At 40.2% G+C, this 25,891-nt stretch overlaps 2 protein-coding genes across 7 annotated transcripts; both read right to left on the reverse strand.

The window, feature by feature from the left end:
• Window positions 1–1,028: 1,028 nt before the first annotated feature.
• Window positions 1,029–9,056, reverse strand: fhdc3 (FH2 domain containing 3). Its single transcript, XM_068601247.1, has 12 exons — window positions 8,978–9,056; window positions 7,557–8,015; window positions 7,200–7,261; window positions 5,618–5,720; window positions 4,390–4,475; window positions 3,650–3,750; window positions 3,390–3,460; window positions 3,136–3,249; window positions 2,969–3,039; window positions 2,672–2,789; window positions 2,385–2,549; window positions 1,029–2,174 (listed from the first exon to the last, which is right to left on the reverse strand). Exons 2-12 carry the CDS (start codon window positions 8,013–8,015, stop codon window positions 1,137–1,139), a joined length of 2,388 nt encoding a protein of 795 aa, XP_068457348.1. The 5' UTR covers window positions 8,978–9,056; the 3' UTR covers window positions 1,029–1,136.
• A 693-nt stretch (window positions 9,057–9,749) lies between these two features.
• arfip2b (ADP-ribosylation factor interacting protein 2b) lies at window positions 9,750–25,313 on the reverse strand. Of its 6 annotated transcripts, none has more exons than XM_068600275.1 (10): window positions 24,994–25,313; window positions 22,876–22,980; window positions 19,507–19,539; window positions 17,976–18,084; window positions 15,777–15,833; window positions 14,185–14,300; window positions 13,814–14,035; window positions 13,507–13,664; window positions 12,683–12,857; window positions 9,750–12,574 (listed from the first exon to the last, which is right to left on the reverse strand). In XM_068600275.1, the coding sequence occupies exons 2-10, from the start codon at window positions 22,972–22,974 to the stop codon at window positions 12,419–12,421; spliced, it is 1,125 nt and encodes a 374-aa protein (XP_068456376.1). In that variant the 5' UTR covers window positions 22,975–22,980; window positions 24,994–25,313; the 3' UTR covers window positions 9,750–12,418. The 6 variants fall into 6 exon arrangements, with proteins under 6 accessions (XP_068456376.1, XP_068456375.1, XP_068456378.1 ...); XM_068600274.1 differs by having other exon boundaries at window positions 19,483–19,539; XM_068600277.1 differs by lacking the exon at window positions 19,507–19,539.
• Window positions 25,314–25,891: the final 578 nt, after the last annotated feature.

The raw sequence follows: 25,891 nt of genomic DNA on the forward strand, positions 1-25,891 counted from the left end.
ACAAAACGGGTCAGTTGCTGCTGACGTAGTGCTCAGCCCCAACTAGCAGACGGTTATCTTTGCATGTGTACAAGGCCATGCTTTGAGCTTTTGTCTGACTAACAAAGATCCCCAACCTTGAAAGAGAACTTGCATTCTTGTAGCCAAGATAAACTACTTCTATTGTCACAGTATAGTCCATCTCCCAAAAAAACCCCTAAAATGTCCAGATATTCCTTCGTCATTCTATTCATTGTGCCCCTTGATTTGTAAAGCGAGGCGACTGAAAGTGTCCCGACTGTCAGTTCTCGCCAATGGGCGGGATGGACGTGGGAGGACAACAGATCAGTCAGACAGGAGCCTGTACTGAGTGGTTTGTGCAAGAGTATTATTACACTGAGAGCACAAAATACTTGGCTGTAAACAAATCCTGTTGCCCAAGTAATTCAGCTGAATGTCTCCTTTTGTCCAAAATCTGAGCTACTGCTGAGCCGAGAGACCATGTGGCACAGTGGTGGTAGGACACAGGAACTCAACACCATGGGTTCACCAGCTGCAACGTCTCCTCTTCAGACTTTATGTCAACTGTGTTGACAGCATCAGGTCGGAGTTTGACATTTAAATGAATATACCAATGCTAAATAGCCAATCTGGTTGCTTTTGTGTTTGGGGTTGTCTCAGTGTTCATATTCTACAAGTTATAAAAAGCCTACAGGTTATACGGCTCCCTTTGCGACCTGAACTACTGCCCGCCAGGCCAACAGGGAGAAGAAATAATAGCTGAAGTGAAGGGCTGTGCAGGCCTCCCCAAGGAGACTTCAGCACCAGTAAGACTTTCAAGTGCATAATGAAAGAGATTGAAGGGGAGACATTTTCAACCTGAAAAGCAATAAATTATAAATGCAGTAGAGTGCATACTCCATATACAAATACAATTAAAAAGGTAGAATGACACCCTTTATTGCTCACAAATAGACACAAAAAAAAGATTTTTGAATGTGGTTTGACACACAAAATCAAAACCTTCACAGTTCAAAGCAAGTCCTCATTTACCTTGGGTCCACTGAAGGGTAAATCCATAACAATAAAAAAGACAAACATTTTAACCATATAAAACACACAAAAAGCTTGGCCTATATCTTTAAATAAAATTGTATTCAAGTATTAAATCCTTTAATGCGTTGTTCGTCCACATCACCAGGCTTACTTCTGCTTCCAATGTGTCTGAAGAAGGATATAAACCCAGAGGTGCTTCCTTGACCCTCTACTTGGTTCCCTGCCTTCCCACCAAGCAATGAGCTCCTGACTCCTGCTCCATCTTCTCTCATGTTTTCTGTCGTTGATCCAGAGGAGTATGATGACCTTTGAGACATGCTTCTCTGGAACAAGTCTCCCAGCCGGAAACCAGTTCCTGGAGATCGCCTGGTTTCAATCATGGAAGCCGACCTGAGGATTGGACTCTGCGACACAGCTCTCCGGCCGGGGCACTCAGGGAGAGATACAGAACCCCTGGAGGGAGATGTTAGGTTTCCCAGATTGGAAGAATTGAGAAGATTATTGCCTTCGTCACTCTCCCAGACACCGTCATCAAGGTCATCTCCACCTGGAGTTGGGGATAGCCTGCGTTGTCTGTCTCGGTGGGAGGCATTTCTTTGGGTGCAAGTGAAAGGACTCAGGATAGTCCACGGGGAGCCCACGCCCTCATTGTTGGAAAAGAAGAAGTCTCTAGTTCTCGGCCGAGGAGTACTCGGGGTAGCTGGTGTGTCTTGTGCTCTCTCGCCTGAAACTCTGTCCTCATTCAGGCTGCTTTTGCTGTTTTGGTAGCGAAGCACCTTCCGAGTTATCTCACGCATCTTCTGAGCTTCTTCTTTGTTTTCTAGTTCTGCCACGTTCCTGTCCTCGTTCTGCAACGTGGGCATTTTTTCCTCTGGCGTCTTAGTTTTTGCCACGGATGGAACACTCTGCGAGCTGCACACAGAGGGGGATCCTTCGATAGTGGGCAGTACGTTCTTCCTGCACCTGACTAATTCCTCTGGAGCGGTAGAGAGTAAGCTGTGTAAGGCCGACTCCAAACAGGCAGGTGCCGGATCACGCTCAGGTCCCAGGCAAGACGCCGCCGAGCGGCGCTTGACTGTAATTCGTACACTCTCCTTCCGCTTGTGCCTCTGCTCTGCCGCCTCACGATCTCGGTTCTCCTACAGGGAGAATGCATTGTATTAAAACACAACACAGTGCCAACTAATAACACAAGGGACAGGACGACAGCGCTTGCAAACATTCAATATTAAATGATTAAAAGGTTTATTTTAGGTGGCCCAATACAATGCAACAGCATACTTGTTCAATGTGTTGCAGTTTATTCGATTGCACATTGATGTGCTATTGTAAATGATTTAGATTCTTACCTGTACAGCTGTGTCAAACCGCTTACAAAACGAATGAAAGATGGAGCAGCACTCCTCCAGTTTGAAGGTAGCTGGGTCTTCACAGAAGTACTCAGCGACAGCATCGCTCACAGCCTTTAGCTCCTGTAGAGAGCTCTCCATAACAGCCAGCTTGGCCTCTGCCCTCTAAGGAAAGAAAAACGGATTTCAAGAAGAGGAATCTAGATTATAGACTGACTAAAGTATTTACAAGCTCAGTTTGTGCTTTTGCACAATAAAAAAGGTCAAACAACAAGCGGAAACGTTACCACAAAAAATGTCTCCATTTGTTGTAAGAGGCCTGGCTGCCTGCTGCTGTACAATTTCACCTCTTTGACTTTCTTGAATTCCCTCTCAAAGTCTGCGATGACCTCACCTTTACAATGTCTGTGTTAGCAAGCAACATTTATACATTGACACACCATAATTTTAAGTAATACATTATATATATTGTGCAAACTAACAACAATATGCATTATCAGACTGAACCAGACAATATGTAAAGATACTAATGAACCAAATCAGTGAAATCACCAAATAGATGACAGTATATTCATGATAGCCACCTTGATCCCATCCCAATGTGTTCAAGTTGGGTGGGAAACATCAGCAACTCAGCGCCGATGTCCTCTGCTTGCTGTGGGTGGAAGACAGGAGATGGAGAATCAGTGAGTTTTGGGACAATCATTTCACAGACATTTTCTTCATCCGTCTTCTCAGGGCTCCTCCTCACCTTGGCCACATAGTGCATGAGGTTCATGCCGGGCTTGTTGGCCTTGGTGTCAGCCAGCTTGAGCAGAGAGGCCATCCTGAAGCCAATGGCATTGCCACTAGCACTGTAACCACCCTGAATAATACATAATGTGAATGGTCCATTCATCAGTATAATACATGCTGAGCAAAAAGCAAACATGCCAGGTTAAATGCAACTGATGGAATACATCAAATCATACATAATATACAGAATTCTAAAAGAAAAATACCAACAGCGTTCATGTAATTCCCAGCTTTTAATACCAGTCGAATGACCGAGTGCAGGTCATCACAGTCCAACAGCTCTAAAGGGGAGAGAGAGAGAGAGAGAGAGAGAGAGAGAGAGAGAGAGAGAGAGAGAGAGAGAGAGAGAGAGAGAGAGAGAGAGAAGAGAGAAAGAACCTTAATACAAACTTCAAATGAGAAGTGCCGTAATAAAACTCAATCCAGGTTAAAATGATTCACATGTTTGGTGGATGTGTGTGAACTGTTACCATTAGCTGCTTTGGTCATGATGGCAACAGAATTCTTCAAGTCCTCCATAAGAGGAAAGAACTCCTCCCGCAGCACCATGGCTTTTAAGCGTTCTTCATAGCTGAAGGCAAGACACATTAATACAACTTCATCACCAGTTTCATTATCAGTTGAAGTGTGCCATATATTTAGAATATTTTTGCTGTGACACTGCAATATACAGTTTCCTTTAGAAAGGGAACTGAAGCCAAAAACTCTGCACCCTCCAAAGTCACCAGATTCTTGTTCTCTTACTGAACAGAACTTTGTGTTATTGTGTGACTTTGGAGTTCTGCTGATGCAGAATGTATTGTATAACGCATGCAGCTGGTTCTCCTGTATGTTTCACCACGCTGTTGTGCAGACAGCCATCTATTGTTAGTAATATACCGACTATGGATAAGTATCATATAACCCAAACCAGGAGATATCGATATGTAACATTTTCAAATTTAACAACAAATCCCCAAACATGATAGCACTGGTTTCCTGAATGAACACACATGTTTTGATGTGTCAAGTCTGTGGTGCATAAGTAACAGAATTCTACAAATAATACAACAAATGCAAGGCCAAAAAAAAAAAAGTCCTTCACATTGTTTACTCATTTGTTAGTTGGTTTGTGTGTCATTTTGCAAAGAACAATTCTTTAACTAATAAAACAACAAACATTTCATAGATTTTCCCGAAACATTAAAAAGAAGCTTTTCAGAAAACTAACCCCGTCACTTTGACCAGCTGCACCATGAACTGCTCCGCCTCAGGTAACACAGAGAGGTTCCCACTGAATGACCTCAGCTGCTTCACCTGGACACGCACACGCACACACGCACACTATGTTTGTTATCATTACCTCTTATATACATTACAAGATCTAACTGGAACAAAAGGGAAATTGAATCCTCAGGTAACAGGATTGACCAATATGAAGCATTGGCAGTAATGGACATCGATGCAAAACTAATTGCAAACAGATTTTAAATAATGAAGGTGAATTATGAACTTTCGGTCAATAATTGAATACTCTCAAATGAAAAAAAAACTGCCATTCATTAATACTTACATTTTCATAACCTTTGCTTTAAATGATATTGTTATGCGGGATAGTTAAGGGTCAACCTACAATGTAACGGGTAACATTCCTCTATCATGTAAATGTAGTAGTACATTGTTTTCCTCTGAAGTATAAGTACACAGTAAATACTATACAGTTGAGTTACATTTTTTTCCAAGTGCTTTAGGGGCTGTTTGTGAGTTATTACAGGGATCTTTTCAGCTCTACATAACTAGACCCTCTGCTCCTTTACATCCAGTTTGAAAACTGTTCTGTTTGCCGTTGCCTGTAATTGAACCAGATTCAAGAATACTAATGCATTTCTGCATCTCACTACTGCATTTTATTTCTTAAACTGCACAGCAACATTTACTCTAATTTTGTCTTTTTGACTGTTGTTAATGTTTTTATACATTTTCTTTAATCTTTCTTTCTTCTGCATTATGTCTTGATGCTTTTATGTGAAGCACTTTGAATGGCCTTGTTGAAATGTGCTGTACAAATACACGTGCCTTGCCTTACAACAAGTTGGAATTATAACAATATTCAATGCTTTTCATATCTAAACATCATAATAAATCTACACCCTTTAAATGTTGCCAGGTCTTGGTTGTCCACTAGGCTCAATGTCAAAGCCCAGGGACTTTTTCCCTGTGAACCAATGTGTATTTCTGAATGCGAGTATAGCTGCAACTTGGGTGCGTGTTGCAACTAATTCATAGCAGGTGTGTTGCTCAGGACGCGAGGAAGCGCAGCGCTGGAGTAGAAGGTAGGAAGGTGTTTGCATGAGAGGTTATCAAGAAAGCTTCAAGCAGCAACACACACAATTTGACTTATTTTATGCATATAGGATTTAATTAAAATGATGCTGAGGGACGAGAGGAGCCGTTGTTACCTCATTTTCTTCTGGCAGAAGTTTACAAAGCTCTTTTAGCTTTCCTGAGCCAAATCTCAGCCAGTTTCCTTGACAAATATCCTGCACCATTTCTGTCACTGGCCTGGAGAGGGAGACAAAAGATAACAATAAAAAAGGCACTTATGAAGCCTGCTGTAATCAACAAGGCTCATGAAACATGATTAGTCATGCTAATCAAACAATTTACAGAACATTTTAAACCTGCTTGAGTTGTGTTCTCCATCTCATTCTATTTGAAGTTGCACTGTAGAAACCGCTACAGTGCAACGAGGACTAGTGGTGGCTGCTACACACACAGCCATCACAGTCAAGCCCTGAAAACAATCAACGATCAAACATGTCTGACATGAAAATAATAATGTTAATTTAGTCACTCATTGCATTCAGAAAGTTGTTGACTGTCAAATATTGAATGCTGCAGCTTCTCAGGTGACCTCTGCTGCAAACATTCACAAACCAGATTAAAAACCACCGATAGCTCTACTAGCACTTTACATTTAAACATGTCAACTGATACCTTTTTAATGTCTAACAAATTCCCCTTAAATAGCAGCATTAAGTGCCTTTTCGTCACCACGATACAGAAACAGAGGCTATTTTAATTTGACTAACTCAAACGTTAAAGCTTATTACAGTAGTTATCAGTTATTCATCTGGTATTCAAAGTGAGGACTTAGTGAACCTTGTACTGACAGTGACATCATATCCATGAGGTCCACACACAGAAACTGGATTCAGTGCTGGACAGACTTCATAAACGGTTTACAGGCAAGGCAAATAATCTAACTTTACTACGTAGAATTACATGTAAAAAAAAACTAAAATGACTAGAAAAACAAAATGGGTTTTGCAGTATCAGTATGAAGGGACATACATATGATTTCAAAAAAGTTTTGTGTATTACTAAAACAGCATTTCAATTAGTTTTTGTTAGTCTTCCATCATCATGAAAATCAAAATAAGCAATGTCATCATATTATGTACGTATGCAGGATTGCTGAGGGTCTGAACGAGCACAGCTCGCCGTGTTAGCCGGTAAGTAGGTTCTCAAAAAAGAATTTGTGTTCCTGCTGTTACATGAAACTGTATTTTATAAGAAAACTACAAAAAAATAATAAAACATGCAGCTACCTTGAACTGATTATCCAACACGGCTGCTTAGCCTCACCCACTGGCTCAGAACTATATTTTCCTATGATATGAGTATTAATACAAGTGAGAAATAATTGTTAACTATATTGATCCTGAACACTCTCAAGAGAGGTTTAAAAAGGCATTTCCATTTATTTGAATATGGTCCGTGGAGATAAAGAGCCCGCTGGCTGGATCATGAGTAGCGCAGCAGAAGTGACGAGCGTGTTCAGGGACTCTTTCCTGACTACGTCCGACATGAGAGCGCCCTGCTCTGACCATCGCTTCCTGCCGTACTTCTACTTCCTTTGGTAGTAGTTGTGTTTGCATTGTGTGGGTTAATTTGCTAAATCATAAAACAAATCCTTTGTTTAGACCCTTAATTTCACCGATATCACTCTCTCTTGGATTAAGATTTGTCAATCCTTACTTCTTGAAATGTTTCAGGAAGATCCCAATATTCATACTCTTTTTAGAGTCAAGGATTGTGACCTAAAGATAAAAGAAACAACAACAAATTATCAAAAGAAAAATAGGTTTCACCTCTGTTCAGCCAGATAAATCTATACTCAACATTGTGTTTGAGGAAGCAAAACCCTCCTTGACATGGCTTTACTTTAGCTGTTCCTCATGATGACACCTTTTGAAAAAGCAGTTCCTATTTGTGTGTTGATTACTTCCCTAGTTTGTGCATTCTGTGTGAATTCCCATGCTCATAAAAACCTATGATGGTCTGCATCAGCGTAATGTCAAATATAATTTAAAATGTCCTTGAGTGCAAACTTACCGGAGGCTTCTGTGGAAAGAGGTCCATGCCATCAAAGGTCTTTAGACCCGTGACCCTCAAGTTGGGCAGCGAGGCCCGTTTGTCTACATGACTGAACAACTCTTCCATGCTCGGGATGTCCAGCACGAGATCCCTCTGGGGACGATTAGACGTCCACACATTCAATTTGCCCAGCACACGCTGGCTGGGGATGGTGTCCCAGTTCAGCTTTTTCATGGAACGCCGCTGGACATTGCGAGAGCCAAATGGAGGAGGCGGAGGGGGAAGGGGAGGAGGAGGTGGTGGAGGCGGTGGTGGTGGTGGTGGTGGTGGTATAGCAGTAACACACATGGAGGGAGGCACAGGAGAAGATGACTGCAGATCTGAATCTTCCTGAGCATCCGGTGAACGGGGAGGAGACCCGTCTTGAGAGGAACAGTTGGGAGGAGAGGCAGATTTAAATATCAGCACTCCCTCCATCTGTCCAAGATGATGGAAGGAGAAAGTATCCTGCCGTTAGCCACTGCGATTTAAGGAGATACAGAACTATACATCAAGTGCAGTGTTTAAGATGAAAAAAGAGGATTCATTTGGAACATTAAACTATGCATCAACAACATATAAATGTTCTGCTCTACATCTGAAACTGATGCTTTTATCAAAGCCTATTTCATTTTAGCCAAAGGCGTAACGTTCTTAATTCAACATATTAAATATTTAATTAAAAAGAAGCCTTTAAAAAGGTTGTTTTGTGTTATTTTGAAGAACCTGTGAAATGGCTGTATGCTATACAAAGGCAGACACTTGTTTGTCAATAGTGTGATCACTTTCTCCCTCACAGAGGATCTGACAATATTGTTTTACTTTTTAATTCTCTTCCTCAAATTATAAAACACAGCATGACATTTTCCTCATAAATATGTTTTATAGTTTTTTCATATGTTAAGATAACACGAAACACCATTCAGAAAATCATGCTTTGTAATGCTTCCTCCTCCACAGAAAGGTAAGCACCTTGACAGTTTATATCACTTATGCAAAGCCACCCACCAATACATATATTAAAATTAAAACAATTGTCTCCATGCTTCTTATCTCCGAGGAAGGAAGCTGCTGCAAATATAAAACGAACTAACTACAATCAGGGTAATTGTACTGGGGGGAAAAAAAACTATTTTCTGGGATATATCTAAGCCGAATAAAAATTGTGACACAAGCGACAATGAACTGGTTGTTAAATCATCTCTGTACGTTCTCAACAAAAAAAGGCATCATTCATTTGACAATTTCTCCAGAGACTTTCGCTGTCGGTTATTTACATCTAACGAGTGCCTCACATCCAGACTGAAACCGTCCCTAACTTAACAAATCACCCAGCGTACACAATAAAACGCACAGTGGTGCTTTAATATACTTTAAACTTTCTTGTATGTTTCACTTACCGTGCTGTTAAAGCGTAGCTGTCATATAAATCCCCACGCACTGATCAAATGCCTCGTGCTCATGTGAAGCGCAGTCCACAGACAGGTCTGTCTCACGCGCAGCAGTCACAGGTGGTGGGCGCGCCTCCGCCAATCACATTCAAGTTAGTTTCCAGGTACGGGAACGCCCATGTAGCGAGAGGCGGTACAGTGATGGGTACGCGCTTCCACTTAGTGATCAGCAAAGGTCAAACCGCTAACAAAGCAGAATTACACATACATAATATACGAATGCAGCCTATTTATAAAGTGCTCTACATGGCTTTACTTGGCTGTCAAAACCCAAACCGAGGCAGGCATGATATCATGAGAAATCCCATCATTTTATTTTGAAACAATATTTAAAAAAAAAGAGATGGAATAGGTATTGTCCATATAACACCACAACTATTGTGAAGAAAACAAAACGGTGTTTCTAAAATTGACACAAAAAGAAATGCAACTTGAGTGTGAACATATGTGAACTGCTGATCCTTATGTATCAGAGAGCTGCTTCATACATCGATCAATGATGCTGGAGTTGTCTCACTAATAAAAACCGGTTAGTTTACTTCCATGAGAGATTTGATAAATAATGCTTGATTGGAAGATTATTTCTAAAATATCTTTGTATAACTGTAATCACAAGATGGAAGTTTTGACTGAATCCAGATGGTTGCTTCTCCGTTTGCATGCAACAGGAAGCACAGAGCATTATAAAGTGGATGAAAGCAAACATGAAATACAGCCAGAGCATTTGGAAATGTGTACTTTTAATTTGTTCCCTCAGGGTTGGGTGGGACTGTTCAGGTCTGAGTGAGGAATGAAGGCAGAGTATCACATCAATCCATGACACAACTTCATTTATCATCTTAAATACCATTATGTGCAATCATTCATACAATACACCAGCTCAGACTAGAAAATATTGATTGTACACAAATAAAATATCTCATTTTATAAATCTTGGTTCTCTCTCAGCAACAATCTGAAGACTGCTAGTAAGAGTGACTATAAATGCTTGTCACACTTTTTTTTTTTTTTTTTTAAATTTACTAGAGGTTTCACAATTAAGGAACACAACATATCCTATTGCCATTCATTTTGGTGTTGGGGTTGGAATTTCAAAGGGGCAGGTTTGGAAATGAGGAGTCACATTTTGTTCATATTGCTGTGTGACGATCAAACATTTTTAGCCGTAAGTGAGGTCAGGGCCTCACTGAGCGACTTTCAGCCAGAATAAAATACACCCATTTGACACAGTGACAGATACAAGCTCAGAAAACACAAGCCAACCAAATCATACAACACATTTGTGATACCTGCTTTTCTTTAAAAATCAAATCACCTTCCTTCCATAATTATCATCAAGACAATTAAAATGAAACCCACATTTTGTTTTGCTTCAGCCAGAATCAAGACTTGAATCATCAACCGTACGCATGGCGTCATGCCGGTCCATGCGAGCTGGCGTGCAGAAGGCCAAGAGCAGAGCGCGAGTGCATCCCACATATATGCACCTGGACTTTGGATTGCTGCCGGCCATGCAAATACAGAGGAGACAAGAAGGTGGAGGACTAACCCATTAACTGATCAGGAGTTCAATTCAGCATGGAAAAACATTCATGACACTAGATTATCTTCATTTGACTTCGGAGCTTTGACACGGTGAAACTAATTACACTTCAGAACTTCTTTTGGGAGTAAATCAATTACATTACTTTTTTTAGTGTACATACGTCGTACCCATAAATTGAGTAATTTGCACAGAAGTCTTAGGATGAAAATATGTTGATTCAAACAGATATAATGAACATAATAAATACAATTATGCGTAACAATTACAGTACACATTACATTTGTAGTACCATGCCGATATTTTGTGGTAATACCTTCTAATTGTCAACAGATGATTGTTTATTACTCAAAGATAATGTTTAAATTAAGGACATGAAACAAATTATGAATTAGTGTTATCCCATTCCCCAACTACTAATGTACAATATGTTATGTTGAAATATTAGTAATGTTAGACAGTTACAGTAATCTTCAGTGTGAAGAAAGGTACAGACAAATATATTCTGCTTCATGGTGACTGAAATACCTAGATGTCAATGACATGTCCTTAATATCATTAAAGACAAAAACACATTTCAATTTATCAATGTGAACAAATATGTAATTAATTCATTTTAAGTACAGTCTGTTAAACAATTAAATAATGGAGTGAATCCCTTCAGGTTTGTCGTCAAAGCTTCCTCAGTCCAGTGCGACTGAACCAACCACTGAAAACATAACAAGGGGACAGCAAACATCTCGCTCAATTCTCTTTGGGTAAATAAAATACAATTAGCAAAGATCTCAACCAGTATAACTTTTTAGGAAGTTGTGGCAGTGTTCCTTAAACAATTGTTGCATATACGAGTTGAAGTCAAAAAACTCTCAGGTTACAAATGAAATCTGAAGCTTTTCTGGTAATTACAGACCTAGTCCGGCAGTACTTTGACTCTAAAGCACCAGCGGACGTCAGTTACCCAAACAGCATCCTGTCCTTCCCTCTGAAGCACGACATACAAGCGGACCACTACTGAAATAATTACTAAATAAAAAGACGTCAGTCAAACCGCAAAAACTCAACTTAACACAAGCAGTGATATCCTTTTATAAGCTACAAACAATCATATACTAATTATTTCCAAAGTTAAACAGTACTTCATTTGAAATGTACATTGATTTGAAATGTCCAAACATTTCTTTCCAGTGTACCATCCCATTTATGTGGAGTTTGAAATCTTTTTTGTCTTTTTTTTCTGAATATATCTTTCTTCCTGCAGGCCACATGTTCATTTAGTGTGTTGGCTCATAAATAAAGAGGCACACGAGGAGAGTGATAAGGTCTGGAAGAGATTTGATGCAGTGTTTGGTTACATCTGAGTGTGGTTTAAGGGATTTGTCATTTTGTCACCAGTCTCAGTAACCAAGATGGTGTTGGGCTAAAGTTTAACCTAGAGCACTCGGAGCACTTGAGGAGAACAATAATGACCATGAACATGACTAAGACGAGTTCACACAGCTAAATAGTGCTGAAGTAGAAGGGAGTCCAATAGGAGAGAGCTGGGGTAGAGATGAGCAGTTCCTCTGGGAAGAAAGCACAAAGAATAGGTCAGAGTGGGTGAAAAAGGAAGTTGGGAAGAGGCACTAAACGCCTCCTGACTGTTCATGAAACTGGCCGCTTGGTTCCCTGTTGCATTTTTCTCACTCATCAATAATACCCTGCAATCCATCTGTCCAATCACCCAGCCACACGGTCATCTCATATCTTAATCCACCCAATTACACGTCTCCGTTTCCCTCTGTAGTGGTCCTCTGTGAGTTGGGGTGGAGGCGGTGGAGACGAGGCTGCAGGCGATCCAGCAGACCTCCTCACTGCTCCTCTAACCAGGAGGGCTTGTCGGCCCCTGGAGGCTTCAACTTTATGTTGAACTGCTTCAGTGTCTGCTCCAGCTGCTCCTGGTTACCAGCAAAGTACGCAGAGATGGCGTTATGGAAGAGGAGGAGCTGCTTATGCATCACCTTCACCTGACAAAGAGAAACAAGGGAGCAAATCATTACAAAGACAACACACCAAGTTACTTTCTTTTCCACTTTGAAGGCTGATGTTGATGCAGGCCTACCCTGCCCACTAACCTTATTCTCCTCCAGGAACTTGAGTTTAATGATGACGTCGGAGCGGAGGCGTTCATATTTGTCCTTCTGGACTTGGTACTGTTCCTGAGCAGCATCTATGCGGGCCATGGCAACAGCGTCCCTCGGCCCCAGACTCAGTTCCTCCAGGTCTGACCGGTAGGCATCAAACTCCAGTCTGTTCATTTAAAGAAAAAGAAGAGAGAAACTACAGTTTTAAATGGCTTTGCTCTCTATTATAAGATTTGATCCTACATATTCTATACCACTTGCTTGATTACTGTATTTGTGTTTGCGTGTTGAGCACTAATCAGGATATAGCAATATATAAAGAAAATATAATCTCCGGAGGTTCATCTGTAGTCAGACCGATAGCCAATGGGTTCTGAGATAGCCGTGAGTTTAAGTGTTAACTCTATTGAAAATGTATTAAAATAATATTATCTTCCAACCACTAACTCTTGATTGTCACCATATTCAGTCATGAATATGTATTGTTAAAAGAAGAAGTTGAAAACAAGTTCAAGCGCTTGAAGAAAAAGTTGAATAGGGAACATTTAAAAGATCCAGACTGAATGGTAACTTTAAATGTCATGACAATAGCTAGTCACAAAGAAGCCACTCATTATGTGAATCAAATTCTCATTGTAGCTTCGAGAGATGGAATTATTTCCTTGCCTGGCATTTAATCCAATGAAAATAGTTATGTATTTATTACGTGTAAGGATTCGATCGGCTTGGCATGGCGCACCAACACTGCCTAAACCCACTCTGTCTGTTTGCTAGTCTTATATGAAAAGAATAATCAATGTGCTGCATGTCCTTACCTTGCATTTTCATACATCTTGATTGTCATTAGGGTGTCCTCCATGGTCTTGTTGACAAGTGTGTTGATGCTTGACACAAAGAAGTTAACGGCACCCAGTAGAGTCTCCCCATTCTTACACAGCAACTTCTGAGTCTCTGCATTGTAGCCAAACTCATCCTGTAAAAGGAAATGAATGCAAGCAACAGAACATGAATGTATTAATGCTTTCCAATGTTGTCTACACAAACCTGTTACTCAACTTTCAAGAAGATCAATGTCGAAGAGTTAAAACACCAAAGCTACATAAACATGTTTTTAGACCTCACCCGCAGCTCTGGAGATTTCTGACTGAGGTCAGCAAAGGTGTCACCCAGTGCGTGCTGCGTCTGCACCATGTTGTAGAAGTGGTTGGTCAGCGCTCTGGCCAATCGCAGCACATTCTCGTATTTCTTTTTAGTGTCTCTCAGCACCTCAATCTGGGCCTCGAGCTCCAGGTCCACAGTCCGGGAACCCCGACCGAAACGCTCCGAGATCATTTGCTTTGTACACTACAAAAATAAAGGAAAGACACACAGAGACATTAAGAACACAACGCACTCCTGATTCTAGAGGATTCTCAGGGACAGATTCAAAACTTGTTTTGAAATCACCAAGTACTATTTTACCATGACGCTCAACATTACAGAACCTTGGATACCTTGTAAGTGTTGAGACCCCACTTCTTCATTGTTTCAATCTTTTCCACAGCCACACCGCGGGTCGCTTCGTCTGCCGCCATTGACGAGTTGCTGCTGCTGTGGTGCATGTTGGACCCTGGGAGACAATGTAGAAACACAGGAACATTGTTAAAAACTAAAAACACACAAAGTAAAAAAGTAAACAAACACAGGTAGACACAATTAAGCCCAGCAAAGAATAGACCAGATGGAGAATTGAAAACTGCTTGAAGTACATTCAAACATGTATGTGTTGCCTTCAATCGAGGCAAAACTGAGGCTAGTTTCTGAAATCTGTCCGTCATTTCCAACTGTATCCATCACCAGTATCCCTTACACCACTGTAAAACATGCAATGGAGTGAGCTGGGGTTAATGAGTAAATAAATACATAAACTACCAAATGTTTTTTTTATAGAGATATAATATAATAACTGCAGGGATATTCAGGTACACTGCAATCTGAGTAATCAATGTAGAGCCCTGAGCATTCAACTTTACATCATTCCTTCCCCAGTACCTTGGTGCTCATTTGACTGGCTCACTATTTGGCAGACGATAGAACTGCTTGGGGGAACTCTACTTCGCCTGGCCTTCATGCGCAGGTCTGTGATCGTGGATGGTCGGGTATGGTTGAAGGAATGGTTCAGGGTGAATTAGGGTTGGGTGTGGGAGTTGGATTTACGTTGGCGTTTTGTAAAATAGATTTTTTTTTTTATGGGATTAGGATTTTAAATGATTTTGGATATTTAGGGTTCAAACATGAAGTGATTATTGAAGAGTTCCAAAAGTGGAACGATAACGTAGGAGGACGACGAGCGGAGGAATCCAAGTATAATCACAAAAGGGAGAAGAGGATGAGGAGGAAGATGTAGGAGGGAAAAGGGAAGGGAGGTGGATGACAAAGATAGACAAGTACAAAGATGAAAAGACAACATTCAGTGCATGACTATGAAGACAAATGAGTGATGATGAAGACAGGTTTGAACTGCAGTAAAGCTAAACATTGTGATACTAAATAAACTGGATTTCCCTTTTATTTCATCTTGACAAACTGAGACGAATGAGGGCCTCTAACTTCAACGTTTACTCAGGGTCTGCTAATTACTTTACTTTCTATGTTCAATGTCTTAATGCAAATATGAACGGCGTGATGAAAGTTTTTCTGTTTTGCCACAAAGAAGTTTTGTGAGTTATTGTGGGAAAAACAAAAAAGTGCAGACCCCTGAATGGAGGTTATTGAAATTGAAAAAAAAACAACAACCAGAAAGCATATTCGGAAAAAGAAATGCTGCGATAGAAAAAAGAGGAGCAGGCACCACTGTAAAAGAGGAAAACAGACAGATAAGGTCATCCCCAATTATATATAAAAGAGACGGACTCAAAAAGTGTCTTTCCAAAATGAGATAGCCAGCATGAGAGAAACATGCATTAAAATCAAAATGACCAATGTGTTGTACTGTTCTATACTTCATATTTACAGACTGGGGGCTGTAGATGCTATAACAAATGATTCTATCACATTTTGGAAATAAGCTCTCCATTATGAATAATAATTAGGTCTAAGGAGCCACCTAATCCTGTCACTGGGATCCTTTTGTTAAACTCTGCATTGTAGCGCACAGCAGGGCCTGAGGGAGAGAGTGAGACAAAGAAGCAGAAATATTAGTATCAAATAAGTACTCACAAGTGTTATTTCCCTTTGACACGGTTTTTTCAGCTACACTGCTGGAGTCAAAAATCATGGGAAATTCTGTGTGCAACTAAAATATCACACAACTCAAAAGGCACAGCGTAAAGGGTTTATCATTTAGTATGAAATTATTTTTGTAAGTGTGATTAATGGGAGTACTGGGATCTGATGGAGGATACCTGTGGAATTCTTGACATGACTTTAAAATGTTGCCTGACATTTAGAAATACTGACATATTTTACTCTATAAAAACTTGTCTTTCACTGTTATTGTCCTGTTACAGTATATCTGAAAACTTAAGATGGTCATGAGTTGTGACATGTTTCTGAAGCATTAGCCAGCATTCAGACAGTAAAAACTATGCAAGTGTTGGAGAGTAGTTCTGGCCAAAATGATCGTCTCCAAGAGGCTGTATAATAATCTGTTGGAAAATTGGTTTTATGGTTACTGATGACTTACTCCTTTACAGACATGCGCTTAACGCTAATCCCATGACTTTCTTGACCAAAGTAGTGTTTATTTGCATGCAGTATTCTATTATTTGTTGCCAATCCTCTGTTTGTTTTGTCACATTTAAGTTAGCCTTTATTAACGATCATTCTAACCGATTTCTTGGTCATGTGTTTTTTTACTTTACTAAACATACCACACTATATTAACAGCTGATCCGCCCTTGTCTTAAAATTAGCAGTGTTTTTCTCCCTTGAGTGAAGTGTGAGGGAGAATTGTTAGAATGTGTATTTGTGCCTCTGAGACCTATACATACCAACCCCTGGTTTTAAAATCGGCATGATCATGTTGTAGAATTAAGTTATCGTTGCTGTCACAACAATTAAGTAAACAATACAAAATTAATGAATGTATGCAAATTCAAGTTTCGGTTCATGTGGTGATAACATCATAATATTTATTCAATCTTTTGTTTTTTAATAGCACAAATATATGTAAAAGATTCTATCAACCCTAATGTTGTTGCAACAACTTTCACTTATGAGCCATAATAAAGCATCGGGATGGCCATCCCGATTCATTATAATGTTCTGAAGCCTTTTACACTTTTACAATTTATTTAAATAAATTCTTAAATCTGATTTATGACTACAACAATAGTCATAAAGTGCTGAGCTGCATGTTGCATTAATCTTCAGGTTCCCAACTTTTAGATATATACCAACTCTCTGTGGCATATCCTGTTGCCGGCTACATCTCCCTCCCCGAAAAATGTTTTGGCTTTTTCATTAGCATGGTATTTCCATTAAAAGCTGTAGTGTGTGGGATTTGGAGACATCTCGTGGTGAGCTAGCAGCTTGGAACCAACTAAGAATTCTCCTGGTATTCTCCCATCACGACCCATATTAATCTAGTGCTCGGGTGTTCAGGTTGTCCATTCTGGGCTTCTGTACAAACATGGCCGTGCATGGCTGTGCATGGCCGCGTATAGCAGACTCTAAAAAGGACCCTCTTCATATCTAGGTACAAACGACTAATTATAAGGTAACAAAAACAAAACAATACATATGTTGAGGTGATTACACACTAAATAAAACATACGTATATTGATATGATTCAATTTCTGCCAAAAAAAATTGAAGTCTGGCCAATCAGTATGATTTCAAAATATATAATAAAATGAAATCATGCTGTTTGGGTCCAGTAAATACATTACTATCAGACTAAAGACGTGAGTGCGCAAGTATTTGGTTTTTTTAAATCAATATAACTCATCATTTACTCGGCCATTCCTGCTACCTCTTACATCTGTATATAGAAGAACCATCAATAACGGACTAATTCAGACAACAAAGGCAGGCACATTATCAGATACAGTGGAGTAGGCGAGCGGAGGATGAATCAGTGCAAATGGACCACAAATTAATTGCAGGATAATCTCATGGGAAGAATGATAAGAGGCCTCACAAATCAAGCACATCAAACACTTCATTGTCTTCAGACTAACTGAATAACGTCTGATTCAGAGGCACAGCACAGTGTCAAGTCAAAGTGGAATGATGACAAAAAAACAGAAAAGATATTAAAAAAAACTGAGTGAGACTGTCGAGGAGGGAAGTAGGACTCCACCTTTGATTGAGCTGGTGGGAATGATTCCCTCTGCTGTTCCTCCATAGCCCCCTGATACGATGCTCGTCTCGTTGAGATTGGGACCCGATACCATCACCTGCTGGAGGTCCTACAAAGTTTAAGTTGGGAAATGAATAAAAAAGAACCAAGGAAGGACCGAGGGGTTGGAGGGAGGGGGAGAGAAATGTAAACAGGAGATTATGATTTGAGTGTTACATTCAGACAGTGTAGGTTAAAGACTTATTCACTAGAGGGGGACAAACACTACGATGTTAGAAAGGTTAGTCGGTACACACAATCTTCAGGCAGTGTCTAAATTCTACCCCTTATCTGGAAGCCAACAGGAAAAACTATAAAGTAAGTGAAAGACAGCGAACACACCAAAAGTACCCAGTAAATAATCTACCTGACTAACGGCTTGAACTGAATTTCCTGCCCTGATAGCAGCAAGCGAGAGGACTACAATACCGTAGCCATGACGGCAGCGACTTCAAAAGCAGCAGGAAATGCCCCTGCAGACTCTTTTCTGCTTCCAAAATAATCACAAGTTTTACTGAAGCTCTGGACCGTGAGGAGAACTGTGTTTACGATCCATCTTAACTCACTGTTTTGGCCCTCCTGCTCCAGTATGAGCCAGTAAAGAAAAAAGACAACATTTGTAAGGAATTTACAGATTCTAATTGAACTCTTGCCCGTTTCGAAAGCAAGCCTCTTATTTAATTCGTTGAAATATGGGAAAAGACCCATATGGGCCACTGGAAAATGTAAACTGAAGTGTAACATATATATTACACTTCCTTAAACTTTGGGGTTAGACTCTCAAGCAAATCTGTGATAAGGAAACTCTAAGCTCTAGGGAGGTGGCATATTTGATGCCACCAAAAGGAAGGTAAAGTACAGCTGATATTTGTGCTGTTGGAGGTTATCTTCAGTTTGATACAAAACGTATCCATTATAAATGTGTTCAAGCTCTGCTTCGGGGCCTTTTCTGTTTGTCGTCATGGTCAGCTCTCTCTCGACCTTTCTACCAGAGCACAAACAAATGTCTCATTTTGACGAAAACAAGAACAGCCAATTCAAATAATTATGACAGCGGTAGTACAACATGATTATTATTAGTATGACGCCATGATTGTTTTGTCAATCAACACTCGCCTAAATTAAGGAATCACACTCACACATCATCAAAGTGCACACAGAATCTAAATTATATTAGCTCGACACACAACATGATTTTGAATAATCAAATGAAAACAGATTGAGAACTGAGGGTTAGATGCCAGCTATTTTGTTAATACTACTCAATTTGAGGGACAGCTCTCAAAACATATCAAGTCTGGGAGACTCCTTTCATCTAGAGTTAGTAGGAGCCGAGTTAACAGGCAGCACAAGTCAAGCTACACAGTGGTTTGCCATACAACTGAAAGGCAGTTTAATGTTGCATAAAGCCAAACCACTGAGCAGTACTACACACCAACACACACAAAGGGACAAATGGCCTGCTCACCCTGGTGCCTCTGGAGCTCCCTACCTTCTCATCTAAGCTCCACTGCAGTTTTGCAGCCTGTACAGAGATGGAGGGGGAATCGACAAACACAACAACAACAAAAAGAAACAAATAGAAAAAAGAAATCAGACAAAAAGAAAAATTCAAGACTGAAATCATGACGCAAGATAGATGATAAAAGAAATTCCAGAAAAATCATCATAATGTCCACAAACAGCAGATGATGTAAGATGGAGAGCAGTGATGATTGATATCACAGCAGCTCAGCTCGGGATTCATCGTTTTGCTTGTTTAGGTTTCAAGTGGATCATCTAGTCCAGTGGCCCTCAAATGGAGGTATATGTACCCATCAGGGTACGTGAAGGCACTCCAGGGGGTACGTGAGATTTAAAACATATATATTTTGACACTGATGGCACAGCGCTGTGGACTCCATCACTGAAAAAAAGGTTGAGAACCACTGATCTAGTCCACTGGCTCAACATGTTTTGCTTGGCAAATTGCTGCATACAACAACTTTGCCATGATATTATTTCATCACTGTCTGGGAAAAACAAAATACATATTCTTGTACATCAATGCAGGTTTTAACGTTAATGTCTTTTTACTCCCTTTCCCGGTCGGGCAAGTGGGTCTGAAGTCTACTTGCTTGAAGTTCTTTTTTAACCGCCCCTCTCCAAAATGTTGTATTTATAAGCGGCCTTAAATAACAACAAAGACTGAAGTTGCTCCATTGGAGCTGCACATGTGGAGTGATGAGAAGGAAGCGAGAAGCCTCACTTTTCAGCCACTTATATCCTCAGCTCCACAATGTATTTTACTCGTCTTTACTACCTGCCAGATCGGGCAAGTGAGTGCCTTGATTTACGAGCATGACGACAGGCCATGAGGCAATCTTTACCGTTGAGCTCTGCACTGTACAAATACATGTATTTTTTAACAAGACATTTACAGACATTAAAAGATGACATCAACACTGAGGGGAAAACAGAACCGTGTACACACACAAAGATTGAGTGGCCACACTCAAAACACAATTATACGAGTAGTGTAACATGCAACCTTTCGGCAAAATGGTTCTTCATTATATTATTGGTAGAATTGCGGTCCTTTAACATCTTGTAAAGATACATTTTTGAACTAAAAATTCACTGAACCAACACCCCCCAAAAATAATGTTAAAAAGACAGACAAAGCCTGTTTAACTGTATCTTCTCCATTTTATCTGCGTGTCTCTTCTTTTAGAGATCTGAGAGTTGTGGCATCTGTTCAACAGCGGAAGCTGACACAGACACTGATCCTCTCTGAGCACTTTGCTGACATTGTGCCTGTTCCTAACTATGAAGATAACTACAGAGCCTTTCCCAATAACATTGGAAGTCATATCTTAACAGTGAGGTTTAGTAGGCTTATGAAAGTGTCTTGCTTGGTTGAGTACAAATATTGTCTCAAAACAGAGTGATGGATATAGATTAAAAATACTACAAACCGCTATTTTCCAAAATAAGTGAGCAACTCTAAAACAAATAGCTGGTTTATCTCCAAATGAATAGCACAAGTATGTGCAAGTATACAAGTATAACCGCATAAGCATCTTCAAGCCCCGTAGATTAGTGAGCACTGTAATACATCTGAAGCCTTTGTGAGGATGCTACTGGCAGTCAAGCTCCCCGTCACTGTCACCGTTCTGACAAAAGCGCAATGCTTCGACATCAGAAACCAGACTTCTGCTTATCCTTAACCTGCCAATCTTCCTCTATATGTACAAGAGCAACACAGGCGGCTGCAGCTTTAAAGCGAGTGCTGCAGAGCAGATATCAATCTGATTTCAGAGGGCTTTCACCCAAGCACGAAGCATCACCAGTTTCAGATTAATTGCAGAGTTGCTATGACAACTGGTTAATATGCAGCACCAAACCGTGCAGCTAAACACGTCTCATCCATGAACACAGTAAACTGAGCCGAAGCAACACCAAACAGTTAAATATGTGCTTCACCGTGCAGGATTGGTGAGGGGTGAGGGTTTTCTTTTACTACTTGAGTTGTGCCAAACAGTTTGGTGAGCAAATAACAGGAAGCTCCAGGATCTTCAGTCTGTTTGTCCAGCAAGGTGTGCCTCGGTACGAAGGAAAGGGAACAACCGGTTTCACCCAACTAACTCTCCAACTCAACAGTTATTGTATTCTAACTGACACTAAGACACTTTTTAAAGTGATGGAAACATAATGCTGGTTCCCTACCCTCGAGCTAAAGCAGTGTCTTTTGGCATTTCAGGTTAACAATAATAATAACAATAATAACAATAATAACAATAATAATAATAATAATAATAATAATAAAGACATATACAAATATGTCTTCAACACTGAACATAAGTACTGGGAATAACTGATTCCCAAGGAGAACGCTGTCATACAACACCTAATTTCCCAATAGGACCTCTTTCCACACTTGTTTCCAAGCAAGCCAAGTAACACAAGGACGTCTAGTTGTGTACAGGCAACACAATAATAGTTACAGAACAATACAGCATTTCACGCACAACAAAAAAAATCCAACAAATCTCCTGAATGATCATTCTGCTCTGAACAGGCGAGTACAGGTACATTAAGGCATAACAATAAGTGACCACATTCCTACTGCCAGTGTCGAGACTGACAACTATATTTGCCAATAGGATTAGTCCTAAATTGTGCTGTGCATATTATCACAGGGCAATACTGTAGGAGTGTAAATGGTATGAAAAGAGCCAGTTCAGTTAGCTTATCTTGTGATAGCTGAGAACTATACTACCCATAACCCGTGTCGACTTCAAACAAGTGAAACTACACATTTATTCATCACACTGGGTTCAACCAACCACAAAATGACATCAGGCTTAAATTTCGGTTTCTTTTTCATCATGTGCTCTCATGTGAGTGCTATAACCTTGAGACAGTACTGTACCATTAAAACTGACAACAAACGAATGCTTTAACAACTATATAGCCAATAACTAAATGAAACTAAATACAAATAAATATGTAAAACATGTTCAGAATAAAACAAAATCACATCATCTCTTCTGTAAGAATACAATTATGCAGTTAAAACAGTCTTTAAGTCATAAAACAGTTGTAGAAGGCCAACAATGGTAAAGCAATAGGTAAGCTTTTTTTCCATGCAGTAAAAAATATGATGCATTTCGAATAAGTCAATGAATAGGAAAATAAAACACTGTCTCACTTGTTTGCTTTTGAGTATGCTGAATATATTTTGTCAGCTTAAAGCTGCAAGTGTGTTTGTGTAATAATAGCTTTGAATAGGTTAACAACAACAATAACTACACAGGTCAACAACTGTGTGTCAAATTGTGACACTCACACGGTCAACTGATACATAACTGTGACCCACCTGTTCAAGGCTGTCATCTTCTGGAAGGGTCCCTGTGTCACCATTACTGTTGATAGGAATCTCCATTGTGGCAGCTTTACTCATAATGCTGTCTGTCATAATGCACTATGTGTGAAAAAGAGAGAGAGAGAGAGACAGCGAGGGGAAGATAAAGTACAAACATCCATATGTAAATTAAATGAAAAAGTTACAGGTGGAAAAACAGCAAGGCATTCATTCTGATTTGAAAAGCACACACCTCACCAAATCATGAGGCAGATGGGAATATAATTGCCACAAATAAGCGAGGAGGTGGTTTTCAAAGAGCAAGGCTGCCGCTCGACATAAATACAGCACACATATGAAAGCCCCACACTCAGACACCGCTACTACAATGAGCCGTCTTGTTGAAGAGGCCACTCTTGTCTACATAAAGGTCGTGATGTTAGCAGAACCCACTCCCTAAAAACCCAGACTACTAGGGGAATTGACAAATGACTACATCAACATTGTCGAGTCATTCTAATATGTAAAACTGATTTGGCCTGCAGAACTACACATACTCGCACATTTAAGATGTGCAATCATATAAGCATAATACATTTTTCAAAAAAAGTCAGACAAGCAGTATTATAGCTCCTATTTTTGTCAGGGAAGGAAAACGTTTATTCACTCTTAACAAACACTAATGAAAGGTCTGAATTTACTGTATGTGTTTATGCATGTGTGAAAAGGCCACAGGTGATGTTGCAAAATTACATCCTACAGATGTGGAAGATGCTTCACATAGTTTTTCCATGCAGAGCACAGGAGCTCCAAGCAAAGACAGACTAACAGAAGCCAAAAAAGCAGCATGTGATTAACTATGCACTTGCTGGTCTTCTGGGCTTTTTGTTCTTTGAACCCATAGAAAGTCTGGCCGAAGTGCTCTGTGCTTGTACACTTGTGTAAGAGGGTGCCACAAGATGAATCAAAGCAAACAAACTTTCTAAAACAGTTGCCAGTTAAGAAAGTTGGTTTCCTGTTGGAGACCGTTAGTTAGAAACATCGAGCAAGACAGGACAGAACAGTTAAAAAACAACCACCTCTGGAATTGGAACTGGAATATAACTACTTGGTAGGTTTGTGGTGGTTAAATCTCTTGCTGGCGCCAACATCACAGATATGGTTTGAAGGGAGGTAGCACTTGTTTACATTTGCTCTAACCTCGCCTATTGTAATTGGTCTTTTGTGGCCATGCCACGTCTGTACCCTGAGGAATGACAACCTCTCTGTTGACTTAAGGCATTCAAAGAAATGGTTCTCCGGCCCAACAATGCTCAACACAAAAACATGTCAGGAATCTTACTGTACCTGTGTCACATCTTTTGAATGGGTAAAAAAATGTACATCTTCACCATATGCATTGTCCATTTTAAAGACAAACTAACTTCACTAGTAATGCAAAATGCTGTGATTTTTACTTGCAGTACAATCAAAGACAAAGGTCAGCATAGACAGAACAACCAAATACTGCTTTGCATAAAATCTACATCTGAAATAAGTCCTGATCTCTGTACAGTGCTCAGTCCCTTTTGTCTAGTCAAACCACTTAAACCAGGCTGACTCGATATGAAAAGGGCAACAGGGTGAGCTTAGGCATTAACAGGCAAAATAACGGGAAGAACATGTGATACGACAAAGATCATGTGTTTTATCATTATTAAAAAGGTGAGATACCGTGGACAGAAATAAACAGAGAGACCGGAACGTTTCACTTGAAATCAATGAACACCTCTGGGAGCCAAGACAGGTGCATCAGCACAGGTGTATAGCTGTTCCCTCTCTCGCATGTAACGCTAGATGTAGGACTCCCGGGGTGGGTTCAGTCTGCCCGACACAGTGGGCCTTCATTCAGGCAGTAATACAGAACCGATTGTGATTGTATTGGTTGAGAACGAGCACCATATCAACGCAGAATATGCTTTCTAGAAAAAGGCCTGCTTCTACTTCACATAAGCAGCTGTTCGGAGGAGGCTGGTCGAACACTACCCAGGGAACAGTGAACAGCTGGCTGGTTCACATAGGAAGAAATGAGAAACCATAACTCCGAGTCAAAATACTACGTTGATATCGTCGTTTTCAAACGGTTTGACTTACGGTGTGCTTGGTCCCGTCGTAAAAACAGATGAGTTCTGGAAGCTAGCGGGCAAAGCTAATAACAAGCTAGCGGCAGTGCATCCCAGTCTATGCGCGGCTTAGAGGAGACTAACCGCTAATGTGTCTTTTGTCAGTCCGAGGGAAAAACTGCCCGTGGGAAACAACGTAGTGCTCTAGTTTAGGAATATGTTGATGACATAGCCAGTTAAAGCCTTGTTCTAACTGCGTTTGTCTTCGTAAATAATCCCCTATCTTCTTTCCCTTTTTTTTAATGAAACCAGGACGACCGCTTTACGGAACTGACGAAATCGTACAATTCATTTTGCAGACCGACGCGCTCCGATCCAAAGAACGTCTATTCAAGAGAAGATGGGTCACTCGTTACAAAAGAAAAAACTGACATTGTGCGACCTGGTGCATGTGGAGTTAACCTTGAAGCCACGCATTTGTAACTAAGTATTGTTTTGTATTGTGTACATTTTCAAATGTATCTATATTACGTATATGTATAATTCAGCCCAGTTGCCTGATTATAAAAAAAGGTTTCAACTGAAAGTGGAAAAATATTGGCATCATTAAACGAGTGGTTTCATACACATAATTGCCTGTCGCATTGGCTTTTCACACATTTCGGGGCATGTCAGTTTCAGTAGTTTCGAATTCAGGGCAATGTACTTTTATGATAGTTTGAGGCTTGTGACTAAATTTATTGACAGGATTTTGGAAGCATTTTTCCCCATCAAAAATAGTATCTAGAAATTGGAACAAAGTGAGAGTTCTTCATTTTTCCCTACACGCCTATAACCCGTCTCTGAGACCTTCTTGTAGGTGATCTATGCACGTTTCAGACAGCTACTGGCTGGTGGCTGTGGTCTACATTAATTATCAATGGACGTGA

This window comes from Clinocottus analis, unplaced genomic scaffold, assembly GCF_023055335.1.
Source record: "Clinocottus analis isolate CAN_PGR_092001 unplaced genomic scaffold, fCliAna1.0.p SCAF_5, whole genome shotgun sequence".
NCBI lineage: Eukaryota > Metazoa > Chordata > Actinopteri > Perciformes > Cottidae > Clinocottus > Clinocottus analis.

What these genes read in the sequence shown, in the direction of transcription:
- fhdc3 (XM_068601247.1), bottom strand. Translation starts at nt 8,015, where the DNA reads ATGGAGGGAGTGCTGATATTTAAATCTGCCTCTCCTCCCAACTGTTCC. An exon ending in CAGCTGGTCAAAGTGACGGG is followed by an intron (nt 3,751 to 4,389) that starts GTTAGTTTTCTG and finishes TCTTGCCTTCAG; the next exon opens with CTATGAAGAACGCTTAAAAG. An exon ending in GGTTTGACACAGCTGTACAG is followed by an intron (nt 2,175 to 2,384) that starts GTAAGAATCTAA and finishes TTCTCCCTGTAG; the next exon opens with GAGAACCGAGATCGTGAGGC.
- arfip2b (XM_068600274.1), bottom strand. Translation starts at nt 22,974, where the DNA reads ATGACAGACAGCATTATGAGTAAAGCTGCCACAATGGAGATTCCTATC. An exon ending in TCCCACCAGCTCAATCAAAG is followed by an intron (nt 15,834 to 17,975) that starts GTGGAGTCCTAC and finishes TCTCTCCCTCAG; the next exon opens with GCCCTGCTGTGCGCTACAAT. An exon ending in GGGGTCTCAACACTTACAAG is followed by an intron (nt 14,036 to 14,184) that starts GTATCCAAGGTT and finishes TTATTTTTGTAG; the next exon opens with TGTACAAAGCAAATGATCTC.